At 37.8% G+C, this 15,152-nt stretch overlaps 1 protein-coding gene across 8 annotated transcripts in view; it reads left to right on the top strand.

Moving 5' to 3' along the window:
* The window catches only part of MECOM (MDS1 and EVI1 complex locus), a 552,464-nt gene that overhangs the window by 256,138 nt on the left and 281,174 nt on the right, over positions 1 to 15,152 (top strand). For all 8 annotated transcript variants that reach the window (XM_077880241.1, XM_077880235.1, XM_077880234.1 and 5 more), the window contains exon 2: positions 12,890 to 13,227. In XM_077880241.1, coding sequence (XP_077736367.1) covers positions 12,890 to 13,227 — 338 coding nt within the window. The remainder of the gene's footprint in view (positions 1 to 12,889; positions 13,228 to 15,152) is intronic.

Genomic DNA, 15,152 nt, shown 5'->3' with positions numbered 1-15,152 from the left:
GATTCTAGTTACTAAAATGCAACAGTGGAAATGAGTATTAAAAAGTTAGATGAGGGGTGCCTGCATGCCTTTGTTGGTTAAGCGACTGACTCTTGATTTCAGCTCAGGTCATGGCCTCAGTGTCCTGGGATCAAGACCCTATTTGTTTTTTTTTTAAATAAATAAAACATTTAAAAAAGTTAGATGAAGTAGGTACATTAATACAATGACAATGGCAACAGAAACAATAAAAGCAACAACAGCACAAAGCTTGTTAAGTTATTGGGTAATTATTCTGTAGTCTTCTGGTAATTCTCCTGTCCCCCGGTAAATTTTTTTCACATCATATACTTTTGATAGAATTATAACATTTCCATTTTTTCCTCTCAATTAGTCACAGTTTACATGGATTGATCCACAGTATATCTGAACCAACAAGTATCTTAAGTGTTTAGATGAGTAAACTGATCATTTGGTGGCTTCTTTAGCTTTTAAATTCCACAGTGCCATGAAAAATAGATGTTTCAGTCAATCATCCTGAGGTTTAAGCGATATGATGCCAAAATATTTTATTTAACTCAACTAGCATAGATTAACCTATTAAAATAGGCAGTTTGTAAAGAAGATTTATTGGAGTAGACACAAAAGATGATCAGGAAAAACACAAAACAAAGACACAGATTTTTTACTTTTTTTTTTTTTTTTACAAATTTTATTTATTTATTTGAGAGAGTGAGCAAGAGAGAGAGCACAAGTTTGCAGGGAGGGTGAGGCAGAGGGAGAAGGAGAAGCAGACTCCCCGCTAAGCAGGAACCCCTGATGTGGGGCTTGATCCCAAGACCCTGGGATCATGACCTGAGCTGAAGGCAGAAGCTTAACTGACTAAGCCACCCAGGTGCCCCCATTTTTTATTCTGAAGAATAATACTTGGGTCTAAGTAAGGGTTATTTTATATAGTATTAATATAAGTGGTCAGCAAAATATTATATGCATATACTACTGAATATGAAGTCAGAAATATGCAGGTTTTAGCATTACTTTTTATGAAACACCATGATGAGCAAATAGCTCCTTTTTTTGAAGATTTTCACCAGATAATTACAGCTCTCAAAAATTTTCTTGCTACTCTGGCTTTTGGTAACTTTGACTATCATAGGCATAGGTGGCTATTATTTGGGAAAGGACCATCATCTGTTGTAGTATGGGACATCAAAAATCAGTAGTACTGCCAATTTTTTCTGATGAGCTCTTGCTTTACGTTGGAGGCTTCAGGGTGATGTGGTCAGTCTTCTCTCTGAAGACAGCACTATTCTGAGGTGAATCAGAACTATCTTTGGTTTGTTTGGTACAACTCTCAATTCACACTGGAAAATAAATGCAGTCTGGACCATCTATAGTATAGGCCTGTGGGGGTTTCACGGGCATCACAGCAGTCCCACCTGATCTCAGGTAGAACTTTTAGTCTTTTTTCAATGAAGTGGATCAAACAGAAACACTATTTTACTAGTTACATGACATGGAAACCATCAATTTTTCTTTGCAGTTTTCTCTTGGCTTACTTTATAATGGAAATGTAGACCATGCTATTTTATAACCTGTTGGTTTCATCATTTTATATATTACTTAAAGTAGTAGAGTAAGTCATATCTATTTTGATCCTCATGTTGCTGTGAAGAAATCAGTGATACTCAGAAATCAGTGGTCATGTACATGACCACTGCATTTCCATCAAACAATGAAGAGATTCATTCTTAAAAAAAAAAAAAAAAACGTAGCACATACCTGGTTTTGGTCAATCTGAGGCTAGGAGTTTTTATAGATCAGCATGCCCAATTGCAGGTGCTTCTACTCAACTTTTAACATTCATCACTCTTCCTAACCTCAACTTACACCTTATTGGATTGCATTGTCACATACCTATTACCACTTCTGTCTTTCTAAGAGCCTTGAGGGCAGAAAAATGCATCTTACCCAACTCTATATGTAGCCTTAGCAACTTGCACAGGGCAAGGCACAACATGGTGCCAAATAACACTCTGGATTGGATAAGTGAACAATAGTGAAGAGTAGCATCTTTGGCAAAGACTATCAGCCCTGCACTACAATCGTCTAATTCTCCTTTTAGTGCGAGGAAAAGATTGAAATCTGGGCACTTTTGTAGTCCAAACTTCAACTGGAATGTGCAATCGGAGCACTTACACAAAACTGGTAAAGTCTGGGGCATCTGTTTAATCCTTCACTTTTCATAGTATGGAGCCCACCAAAGATTTTGAAAGTCAAATGTATATTTATTCCACAGAGGAAACTTTATCAACCAGTGCAAAAGTTTACTGGCACTAGCTGGTGATATAATGGGTAGTTTAAATCCTGCTAACTGCAAATAATTTTTCAACAGTGTTTATGATTGTGGTAGAGTTTAGTGAGGCAGAAGTACAGATAACATAAATATTTCGACAAAAGCCGATTGTACTGGAGCCATAAATAAATTAGACCCAGTTTGTAAATAAATTTAGTTTTTGCCAGCAAACATTTATAATCCTCTCTTGCTGCAAACGATAGTAATTTATATAGAAGAGGTCCTGAATGCCTTTTTTAAAAAAAGTCAGTTCTCATTAGGAGGCAGTGCCTGGTGCCCGTCAAGTGTCTTAGACTGTGTGACTCAATTAGACATTGAAGGATACTGTACAGACCACCTAATGCTACTAGTTATTGTACATGTTGATAATGACAGTTTCCAGAGACCATACATAGTTTGGTAGTCTATGAAGTTGTCATATTATATCATTCCCTTGAATACGTAGCTTGTGTTACCACTTAGCAATGTTGAAATTACCCCCTCTCAAATCATAAGTGCTATTTAGTGTATGTATACACATATGCATGGCACATCTGTTCATATTTTTCTGAAAACACTTTTTACCAAAGTGTATAATGTTTTCTCAGATGAACAAAAAAAAAAAAACACACCCAACCTTCTTTTATGTTTTTCAATGACATTCCATCCATCCCCATGGTTTTGAATGATTTTACGTTTAATATGATGTAGTGGTGGGAAATTCAATATGGGGGCCTTTATAGCTTACATGGGGGCAGAAAATTGAACTCTTTGGAACCATCTAAACTTGTTTGACACTGAAGACACTGTCTTGGCAATGGGGCCAGAGTCCAAGCTGAAATTAGCCAAATCAAGGAACCTGCCCCATGGAATCACTTTAGGGTCAGAAGTCATTGTTGTCTTTGCTACCAAGCCCCGTGAGAACAAGGACCATTGTTCATTTTTCAAATAAAACCTAATTTTGAGACTCTAACAAAATCCTATTCTTTTGGGCACTCTCTGCTCCTTATCAAACCAAGAGTGTGGTTAGGTTAGTGTTCTATTGCTTGTTCACTTTCCCTTTTATCAGCAAGCCACGGCTACAACTCCCTCTTCTGCCAGACACGCATAATTAGTCTCCTTCTTTATGTGGAACTCCTGGCTATAAGAAAGCTCTTCTGTTTTGTGGCCGTAGGGAAGAGTCTGCATCAAGTCAGCTGTGAGAATGAACGTGAACTTACATTCAAACTGTTTATTCACTTCTCTTACGCACCTATCTCTGTTTATTCTACGGTAGAAAGTAGAGCCCAATCCCATTTGCTTTTTGATCTTCATCTTTTTTGGGGTTGTTTTGAATATTTTCACCCAGTTTATATTAGAATTCAGTCTCCTCCCTACAAAATGCACTCCCCCTCTGCCCCCCCCGCCCCCAAATCCCTGCCTTCCTCTAGCTTGTAGCTCCTGAGCTATGGTCTTTCTTTTGGAGGCAAGAAGGATCTCTGCCAAAAGCCACCAAGCCACACTTAGGTAATTATAATAAACAAGTTGGGGCTCTCATTTCACATGCAGAGCTGAATGAAGCAGAGCTGTGGTCAAAGGGATCCCAGTTGCTCCTCCATTAGCAATGGCACATTAATGCGCCCTCATGCTCCCCTCCCCCACTAAAACATTTCTGCTGCTGCTTCTTCTTCTTCTTCTTCTTCTTCTTCTTCTTCTTCTTCTTCTTCTTTTTCTTCTTTCTTCTTCTTTAAGGAAGCAAACCAGGTCACTCCTTAGCATGGGAAGGGCTGCTGCTTTCTTCTGAAACCACCATCAACAACATAAACAAATTAGAGGTAGTAAACCACACATTCTGCCCACACGTAAACCACAGTCCTCACCAGAGGGCAGTCTACTTAATGTGAGAATAACAGCCCAGTTTTATAAGCCTCTACTGGGAATAAATTCCAGTTTCACTGGTTAGAGCACAGTTAGGCAGCCAGAGCACAGTCTCTCCTAGGTTACATGTTGAGAGAGACTAAACCAATTCTCAGAGTGTCTTTTTAGGAAATCTATTTTATAAGCTTTTGGTATACCAGACCTTGACCATCCTTTGGTTTTTATTAGGTAGAGTCAGGATTGCTTGAGGGAACTGAACCCAGGGCTGAACTTGTCCAACGTGCTTATTCTCTGGATAGGGAAACAGAGCTATGACTCTCACGCTCTGACTCTCAAGGTGGCCCCAGGCGCTGGAGGCATATTGCCGAATTTGGATCTCCATATCGTGGCTTGTGTCCCTCCTGCTTTCCCCAGTTGCAAATGGCGTGGTCTACAACCCCCCATCTTGACCCATGCAGGAGTTGTAAAATATTCTCTATACCTTCCTGATGCTGATATGCTTCCTTTCCTGACAATGGTTAGTCCTCCACTAATGTGTCCAGCCCTAAACTAATGTGTTCCGTCATCAGTAAATTCCTGCCTGTGATAGTCTTTTCTTAAATACCTGTTTAAACAGTCATTTAGATAAGAGTGTCCCATTTGTGTGCAACAGGAAATGCCTGCCTTCTTTTAGATACGCTGGCAAATAATTACTGTAGATATGGCTTGAATACTGAAAGGCTGTACTCTGGTCATTTCAGACTGCCTGAGGAGTAACCACCCAGTCTGCTGCACCATAATTTCAGGGCATTTCTGTTTTACCCTAAATGAATCTGAAGGAAAATCACTTTGGGGATATAAAAAGTTTATGAGAAAAGCCATCAGGTCAAAGCTTGCCAAAAGTCTCTTAAAAATTTGTATTGCTAAAAGAAAGTTGAGGCCCATAGTTATAACGTAAAAAGAACCCCTATCTGATCTCTGATAAGTCTGTTCTTACCTGGGCATTCCAGTGGGTATTGGCGACCGTGGTTCCCTGACAACTGAATAAGCCAAACATTAACCAGGCCATGTTTTTCCTTGGAGTAGTGCTCACAGAGCTTTAATGTCTTTATTTTAGCTGTTTTAGAATCTGTAAGTAGATACTGAAGGGCTTTACTGGTACCTCAACTATGAATTTTCTGGCGATTTCTTTCCATAACCCTTTTGAAAAAGCTTAGTTCCACCTCTGAGGAGGAACTTTTGAAAGTGGCCAAACCCATTTCATAATAGCTTAGAAGCTACCAGTTTAATTCACAAACCATACTTGTTTGGTGCGATGTCTGTGAAATTCCTGGGAGAGTGGAGAAACTCTTAATCAGATTTAAAAGCCACAGGACAAGCAAGAGGTGTGCCACAATCCTATGAGCAAGATAAATGTTTGCTCATTGATTTGGGTCCCTTGCTTCCAATTCATGTGGTATTTTCTGCCACTTTCCTTGCTGGCCTCCCAACACTCTTTCATACTTTTTGGTCTTTTTGACAGCCCATAAATGAAATATTTTTAGGAAGCACTAGGGGAAAAGTTCCATAAGAAAGAAATGGAATAGCATGGTACAAGGAAGTAGCAAATACTTGAGGAGCAAGGAAGCTTAGAAGGTCATTTAAAAAATTCCATGCCCCAAACCATGTTGATAGATTATCTCGCCAAAATAATGGTCTCTGGAGACACGAATTCTCCAAATGCAGGGCAGTGTCAAAAGATTCCGATGGAGCTCTGGTTTCTTCTCAGCCCTCTCTGGAGGCAGCACCTTCTGAAGACCGCGTCCATCAGCATCGCCTTCCATTCTAGTCGATGCCTCTCTTTTCCAAACCTGTACCGCTGGACCCTTCCTGCAGTCCTTCAAAGGCAGCTTAAGTCAGTTTTCTGGAAACTCATTTTCCTTCCTTTTACTAGTTTCCCTTCTTCCTTTCATTTGGGATCTCAAATTTCATGATCTTGGGGCCATTCTCACTGAATTTTCTGCTGGCCAGTTCCTCGCCTCCTTCTTTGTTCTGTTTGTGCATCTGGCACCGTTGGGCTCCACCCTTGTCCCCAAGTCCAGCACACGTTTACTGGTTGTGTCACCGGTGCAGAAGAGCCGGCTCCGGAGGCCCTCTGCTTGCTCACCAACCCGCTGCTGTAACTGCTCTGGAATTGTCCTAACAAGGGAAGAAGAGCATGTCCGGTTTGAATTCTGGAAGGAAATCGGTGTCCTCCCCCTCCCTTCCCTGGCCCACCACTAGCAGGCCCCGACTCGTGGACTCCTGTTCCTGTGCTCACGGCCTACCAGGAGGTCCCTGGTGGGCCTTTGAGGTTTGGCAGCGCCTGGGCTCCTCCTAGAGCTGGGCACGCATCCTCTGCTCTCAGCCACGTGTAATCCTTCCTGTCTGCTGGCGAGTTGGGCACAAAGTACTGGCGCTTGGGCCCACCCTCTTCTTTAGTAGCAATTAACCTTTACTACAGAGCTTCCTTTGAAGTTTGCTCGTGTTTTTATTACAAAACTGCAATGAGGAACATAATGGGGGGAAATGTCTAAATTTCTGAGTTACCTAATCTGTTCAATTCCCTAGCTGGGCTCCTCCTGGCAGTTGTTTCATGTAGTTATGATCTCAACCAGTCTGCCTGAGATCTCAAACCATGTTTCTGTCTCAGCCTATTTTAAAGATTAGTGAGCTATTACACACGCGCGCGCACACTGCAAACGCACGTGGATGTGTGCATTGTGTGCATGTGTGTGTAGGGCTGAGTATAGAGAGGAGATTGCTTGTTTAATGCCTGCAGAAACCAGTCTCACGTTAGAGTCAGGCTGAGTCCCTGTGCTTTTAATATGAAAATTACAGTCTATTTAGTTGCTAAATGTTTTGTCGCGATGAAGGAACATGAAGAGTGGAGAGGAAATTATTTACGCTGGTATCACTAATGATAATGCTGAGCGATAAGTATTATGACGGGTACGGAATGCTATTAATGGTGAAGCTCAGGATTTTGAATGGCATCTGCCCAGAAGATTTGCAGTTAAACTAGGCAGAGAGGCCAAGTGAAACAAATGGTGAGTTATATAAAACCCACAAAAAGAAAAGGCATTTTAGGCCAGCCTTGCAAATAAGAACCAAAGAATTACGAGTGAAATGGCATTTTTTTTTTTCTAGCTTGCCGTTCACAGGAGCTCAAATAAATGAAATCATTTTTCTCTGCTTTTCACTCAGCAGTAAATCATTGGTAATCCAAGGTTAGTAGAAAAGCAACTATGGAACTCAAAGAAAATAAAAGAGAATCTCTTTTTCTTCCTTAGGATGGGTAAAGACTTTCTAAGAAAAATGTAAAAAAAATCACAGAGGAAAAATAGACTTCGTTCCATAAAAATTAAAATTTTTAGACAACATAAACCCACTAAAAGACCAAATGATAAATGTTTTACTAGGGAAAGTAGCACAAACTATCAGAGGGATAATTTTTATTATTATTAATAAGGCAGACCAACAAAAGCTCAATTAAAAATGGACAAAAACAAAGAATGATTTGAAAAGAAGAAATACAGATGACAAAAATATTAAGTCCTAGGAGTCAACTGAGATCTGAATTAAAACAACTACATATATATAGTTGTTTTATATGAATATATATAATCTTTTCCATTGTATTAATAAATTTTAAAAACAAGACATAATAAGAAATGCTAGGATAATTGATAGGAATATAAATTGATATACACCCCAAAAAGCAATCTGTCAAAAATCACTGTTTTCTTACAGGGCTCTAATTTAAGGGACTTAAAATGGACAAATATACATATTTATATGAAAAGATGTTTATCTTCATGGTGTTTATGCAACAGAAAGTTAGAAGCAACTTAAGTAATTACAACTAGTTCATTTTTTGTGGGTCCATATAATGGAATATTATGCTGTAATTAAATATATTTTTATTTATTTATTTTTTAATATTTTATTTATTTATTCATGAGACACACACACACACACACACACACACACACAGAGGCAGAGAGGCAGAGACACGGGCAGAGGGAGAAGCAGGCTCCATGCAGGGAGCCCGATGTGGGACTCAATCCTGGGTCTCCGGGATCACGCCCTGGGCCAAAGGCAGGCACTAAACCACTGAGCCACCCAGGGATCCTTAAATATATTTTTAGAAAATATCTTAAAAAAACGTTTAAGTGTTCATAATGAAATATAAGTGAAAAAGCAGAAAACAAACTATTTACCCAGTATGGCCACAGTTTTGAAACAAACTTTAAAACTTATCTTTAGAAAAAAAAAAAAAGCAAATTGCCTAGAGTTACAGACACAGTTGGGTTGGACACCTGCCTTCCAGTCTCAGGTGTTTTTGGATATACTGTTTAGCATCCTGGAGCATCAGATTCCAGATTTGAGAAGTAGAAGATTATTATTGCTGTGGCTTCCTTACAGGATTGAGAGTGTTAAAGTGAGAACATATAGATATACGTCTTTGAGAGTTATCATTATATTATTGCTATTATTTCTGCAGTTTTCTCTTTGTAGATTCTTATGTGCTTTCAGAATGGAACTCTGTCAAGTGGAAACCTATGTTAGTTATTCAAAGAGTCATAGAAATAAATATACTCCAATCCAATAGTGTGATCTGGCTTGGTCTCCAGGGATATTAGAACACTTAAAACTTGAATCGAAGAGGCTGATTTTCAAGAGCATTGCCAAGTCATTTGTCTCAAGTCCAACAATAAGCTTGTCTTTCTGTCCTTACTCAGTTAATGATACATCTAAAGGATGCATGAAGCAAATTCCAGTAGTAGGCAGCTCAGCTCCAAGAAGTTACAAGGGTTATTTATCTTTATGGGACCACTGATATATATAGAAGTTCTTACCTGATACTTACCTATTGTAAATGTGACCAATTTTTTTTTCCCCAATAACAGAGATTTAATGGAGATAGGATAATTGAGGTAGTTTGTCATTTAGATGAAATGTTTTAGCAGCTTTTTTGATAGATCTTGAGTAATGTACATGGAGGCATTAGTTTACTTTGGTTTATGCAAATATTCAGTGTGGTGTGATAAACTGCATTTGCTGTTGAAAATTTTGAAATGCTAGATTACATTGAAATATTGTTGCGTGTCTTGATATGTAAAACTCAGCAGTTTTCTATTTCTATTTTTTGTCACTACAGCCCTTTTTATATTTAATTCAGATGATACTAGATTAACAGAGGCTTGAAAACAAATTGCCTGGGTTTGCATATACATTTAATGCCTGCCTGTGGATGAATAGGAACGTGAGTCTTTCTCCTGGATTTGCGTGACCTATATAAGTTGTTCTTTAGGTTTAATTGGAATTTTTTGCCATTGTCAGCAGAATTGCATTCAGGCTTTAAATTCAAATTCTTCTGTGCAGCAGCCTGGGCACACATGTGTACTTTGTCTCCACAAGAATTGAAACCCAAATGCACTCGTTTAGATTATGCATTGGGAAAGTTTGTGGGTAACTCAAAGGTCATGAGGTCAGCTATGCCAGTGGGGGGGCCCAGATGGGTTTGTCTCTATCCTTTTTTTAAGATTTGAGATCACTTTGATGGAACTGACAGTATGAGTGATTTAACCCTTTGAGGAAATAGGGGAAATTTTACTGACTTTTAATGGATAATTACTGGAGGAAATAGTTCTATTCATTTGGATGCCTTTTGGTTTCCTGCTGCTTAAGTGGACAAGTCTATAGATTATACAATACTTCCAATTTATGGCACTTACTTTTCAAGAAAAACAAAGTCTTCACAATGTGTGATAAATCCCTTTAAGAATCTGTAGTTACAATTCTTTTGCATTTGCAGTAGTTAAATGTTACAATTCTAGAGAGATTTTATATATATATATATATATATATATATATATATATATATATATATAATCTGTAGCAAGAGTGCTACTGAACTTTTGGCTTTTAGGTTGATGTGCAAAATCTCCCTGAAAGATAGATTTAGATAAACTTTATCAAGGGCGTTTGGATCCTAAAGTGTATTTCTCTGAGGTTATTTCTTTAGGACATTACTAAAGTTGTTTCTTTTGATACTGGGTTTGGAGAGAAATTTATAATTCGTTGTGTTCCATTTCTATGGGTTTAAAAGTGCCTTTTATGGTCAAGATCATTCCTTGTATTTGGTAGAAAAATATTGATTTGATTTAATAGTTTGATAAAATTATATGTTAGGTTAATTATCTATTTAGTAAGTATTTATTAAGCACCTTCATACAGATCACTTGGAGAATTTCTAAGAGCTGTGAGTTCTGAGTCTTCCCTTTATGGGCCAATTTCCTAGTTGGAATAACAGATCCATGCATATTAAACTAATGTACTAACTAAGTACATTATTTGATCATCAGATTTGGAGGTGAATTTTGTAAGAACTCAAGGAAGAGGGATACTTGAGTTAAATGAGACGGTGAGGGGACAAGCTGAAACCTGACCTGAGAGGATGATTATAAGCTGGATGGGCAGAGGAGTAGAGAGAGAAATAGGGTGACCCACCAAGAAGAACTGCAGAAGAAAATCTCACTCAGCTCAGAAGATAAGTATTGAGGAGTATTGAGCAGTATTGAGAATCAGAGATCAAGGGAGAATGGTTTTAAAATAAGAGCAATTTTTTTTCTAAGCTGACGAGGTTTGGATTTTACCACCTGTGAACACTGGGAATTATTGGAGGCTATTGCACAGGAAAATGGGTGTGCCCAGAAGATAGCAGCATTGTACGGGCTCAGTGTTGATGGATACCAGAGGTTGGAGACTAGAGGTCTGGAGACATATTTAGAGGACTGTTAGAGAATTTAGGGATGAAAATGTGTATTACATGAATGAGATGAAGGTAAAAATCATGCAAGAAGAATGGACAGCATTTAATGACTGAATAGATTAGAGAATGATGGAGAGAAAATATCCACGTTATTTGAGAACCTTGAACGTGGTTAATTAAGGGAAAAATAGTATTCTTAATAGACATGCTGAAGCAGGCAAAAGACTCAATTTGAGGACAGATGATAATGTACAAGATTTTTGATACAATGAACTTGTATGATGATGAGCTTATATGTTAGGGTCAAATGTCTCATAGGAATAAGGTTGTATTCTGGAGTTTGGTTTTGTGCTTGGTTTAAATGTCATTGTCTTATCATTTGAATCAGGAACCAAGCGTTTTATTAGAAAGATACTTTTGCATGTACTATCACTTTGCCTGTCATAAAAATTTAAGAGGAGTCAACAATAGATCAACAATTGTTAATGACTCTAATAGATCTCTGTAATAGGTCAGAGAAGGAATTGGACTAGAAGTTGGGTTTTCTACCCTCTAGCTCAATAAACTATCTTGGGAGATTTTAATAGTTTGTAGAACTACAGGGTTGGTAGCATCTTAAAAGGTCATCTTATCTAGTCATCAACCTGAAGCCGAAATTCCTCCACATTATGCGTAATTTATGGTTATCTAGGCTATGTTAGAAACTCTATGATGGGAACTTCTTTTGCCTTTGCAGGGCTCTGATTGACATTTGTCTCTAATTTTGACCCATTTTTCTTAGTTGTCTCCTTGAAGGTCTACAAATCCAACAAATCAGGTATGACTCTTGGTCCATAATCCCTGTGGACAAGAGACGTGTGTTTATTTGCTTTAAGATAACTGAAATCCCCTTCAGCTGGTGGACTGGTGGGAAATTCAAGCTCAGTCACTATCCTTTAACCCCCAGCAAATTGCATAAAAATCTTAAGATCTGAAATGGTGTGCTCATTTACTTCCAGTGTGGGGGCTGTGCTGTCTTGTGGAGTCCTGGGAGCCCCAGTGCAGAGTGTTCAGACTCCTTGTTTTACTCTATCTTGCTTTCTTCTCTGGAAAACTCATCTAATTTCTTTGATGGTTTTTGTTTTCACACATGTCCAGAGGAATCACTAGCTTCAAGTCACTTTAAGTCTCTGCTCTGCATAAGTTGTTGAGGCAAAGAATACCAATGACTTGGTGATGTGTTTGAAATGGGAAAGGAAAGGTAAAGAACAAACTCAAATTAATATTCCAATAAATAGTTCTGACATACCGAGTTAAGCCTTGTTGTCCATGGCAGCCCTTGGAATCTTTGACAATCTCCTACAATTTAGTCTGAGATACACTGCATGATACAACTTCCCAACACATTGTGTAATGTTATCGCCTCCTGATTAGAAAGGTTTGTGGTGTTGCAGGTACACATATGTTTACTTTTTTTTGTTTTTAATTTATGATAGTCACAGAGAGAGAGAGAGAGGTAGAGACATAGGCAGAGGGAGAAGCAGGCTCCATGCACCGGGAGCCCAACGTGGGATTCGATCCCGGGTCTCCAGGATCGCGCCCTGGGCCAAAGGCAGGCGCTAAACCGCTGCGCCACCCAGGGATCCCCATATGTTTACTTCTTATCTCTACTTTAGTCAGACCAATAATTAAATTGCTGATTGTTTCCCAGCTAAATAATGGATTGAGCTGACCTATGAGAGTATTGACAGTTGAAGATTAGCTCATTTGATTTATGGATTCACCAGAGATAAACCAAATCCCCCATCTGTGAATAACAGAGATTTTTAATGTGGGCATATTTTAACAATGGCCTTCCCTATTTTGTCTTCAAAGAACAATAACATTATAAGGTGGCTACCGAGCTGTGGGATTTTGACGCTTGTATATTAGTAGGAATTCACAAAGTTATCATTTGTTCATAGGTAATGAGTGTGTATACGGCAGCTACCCTGAAATTCCTTTGGAAGAAATGCCAGATGCAGATGGAGTAGCCAGCACGCCCTCCCTCAATATTCAAGAGCCATGCTCTCCAGCCACATCCAGCGAAGCATTCACTCCAAAGGAGGGCTCTCCATACAAAGCCCCCATCTACATCCCTGATGATATCCCCATTCCTGCTGAGTTTGAACTTCGAGAGTCAAATATGCCTGGAGCAGGACTAGGAATATGGACCAAAAGGAAGATTGAAGCAGGTGAAAAGTTTGGGCCTTATGTGGGAGAGCAGAGGTCAAACCTGAAAGACCCCAGCTATGGATGGGAGGTAAGAATAAATGTAGAGTTTATGCATTGAAATATATTCAGAAATGTGAAGAAAAGATTAGTTTTTAAAGTGTCCACAAAATAAGCAAATTCCAAATATTGCAAAATGTCTTCAAATGGTCTTTAAGAATGAACCTCCCTTATAATCTCACTTCTTGATAGAAACAAAATGTTGCATAAAGGTATAGTGGGTTAGAAAGGAACTCAACTACCAAAAGGTAAAGAATAGTATCAACTTAAAAACATAACAAAGAAAACAAATACAGCTTTTATGATTAATATTTAGAAGCATCATGTGGCTATCCATATAGTCATCATGTGACAAGTTTATTGTATTTTATCTTTTCTTTGGGGGCAAGGCTTGGAAGATTGGAGGAAACATTTGTTTTCTCCATTTTGTGGCTGAGTTAATTTGATTTTATTTTGTTTTATATGGTCTTTTTGCTCTGTGTACTAATATATTTTGCAACTCTTATGATAACCCTGCTTTGATTCTACATGCTTCCAGAATGTGAGCACTACACTGAATTTTGTGATGATTCTTTATATTCAAATTGATTTAATGAATAATTCATGCATAAAAGTAATGGCAAAAAAACAATATGAAAATCAGTTTTTGGTTTTAGCCATGCTTTTCACAGAACCCATCTTGATAATATCTAAGGAGAAGTTACAGTCTGATTCCAAAATCAAAGTAAATTTTATCTCAGTAAGAACAGGTAGCTATGTGATGCTGAGCTTATAATTTTTATACAGATCCTGTAGCTGTATCTATTTCCCATTTATTTTTATAACTTGAAAACTTTTGTGGTTAAATTGTGATATTATAATTTCTGGAAAACCTGGTCTATATCTGCAAAATGTGTAGGCAATTTCCATATCAGCAAGAAAGTGTTTTTTAGAGATGTGAGTGACCCTTGGTTTCCTAGTATTTCAGTTAGACAGAAATCAGATAAACTAGATTTATTTGGTCTGTTCTCTTAATATTTATGATCATTAATAGAATATATGGTCAGCATTTTAAATAGAAATAAATACTCAGTGCCTCCAGGACCTAATTTCAAATTTTTGTCCCTTTTGTTTTATATATATCCTCTTGTGAAATCTGTTCAAAATGGTTCAATCAAAACAATTCTTGCTCAAATTCTAAAATGCCAAAAGTTAAGATCTGGATTTGACATGATAACAAGTGAGAAGTCCTTCCTTAGTTTTGTTCTTATTCATGGCTCAGGTAAAGTTGTGGTTTGGCTACGTTGCTTTTAGACACATATATTGATAAGAGATTTTTAAAAAATCACTGTAGCATTAACTGATATGTGATTTGAATAAGTTTTAAACCAAATGCGTAGAACTTTACGTCATTTTTGTTCTCCTTAAAATAAAGGCTATAAACATTCTAATAATAAGTAACTCATTAAACTTTTATTACAAAATCTCCAGAGTTAAACAACAAGTTCATTACAGCTCGAGATTATCCAGAAGGCTTGGAATAAACCAAGGCTTAATAACAAAATAATTTTGCAGTTACATGGTTGATAAATGCAGGACTATGTCTCTTTAAACAGGATACCTATGGATTGGGGGATGAATCTGGGGAAAATTCAGCATTTAGAGGAAATTTAAAAATAATTATTTTTCTCCTTGGAGTAGAATGTCCTCAGTATATACACAAGAAAATACTTACCTTGAGAAATGTAAAATGATTCTTTTCATTATGTCAAAACTGAGTTGTTTTATTGCTTGGACTTCCAAGATACTTCTACAAATAGTTCATGACCCTTCGGCTAAAGATCACCCATTCCCTCTCTCTCCTTCAAGAATTCAATTAATGGGCAATTCAATAGTTTTCTTCACCATTTTAATGGTTGCCCACTTTTGAGAGTGTGGATTATCTGCTCTAGATGTGTTATGAACAAAACCAGAGAA

This window comes from Canis aureus, chromosome 31 (genome assembly GCF_053574225.1).
Source record: "Canis aureus isolate CA01 chromosome 31, VMU_Caureus_v.1.0, whole genome shotgun sequence".
Taxonomy (NCBI): Eukaryota; Metazoa; Chordata; class Mammalia; order Carnivora; family Canidae; genus Canis; species Canis aureus.
The sequence above is the reverse complement of the archived record's forward strand: the minus strand, read 5'-3'. Positions and strand labels throughout refer to the sequence as shown.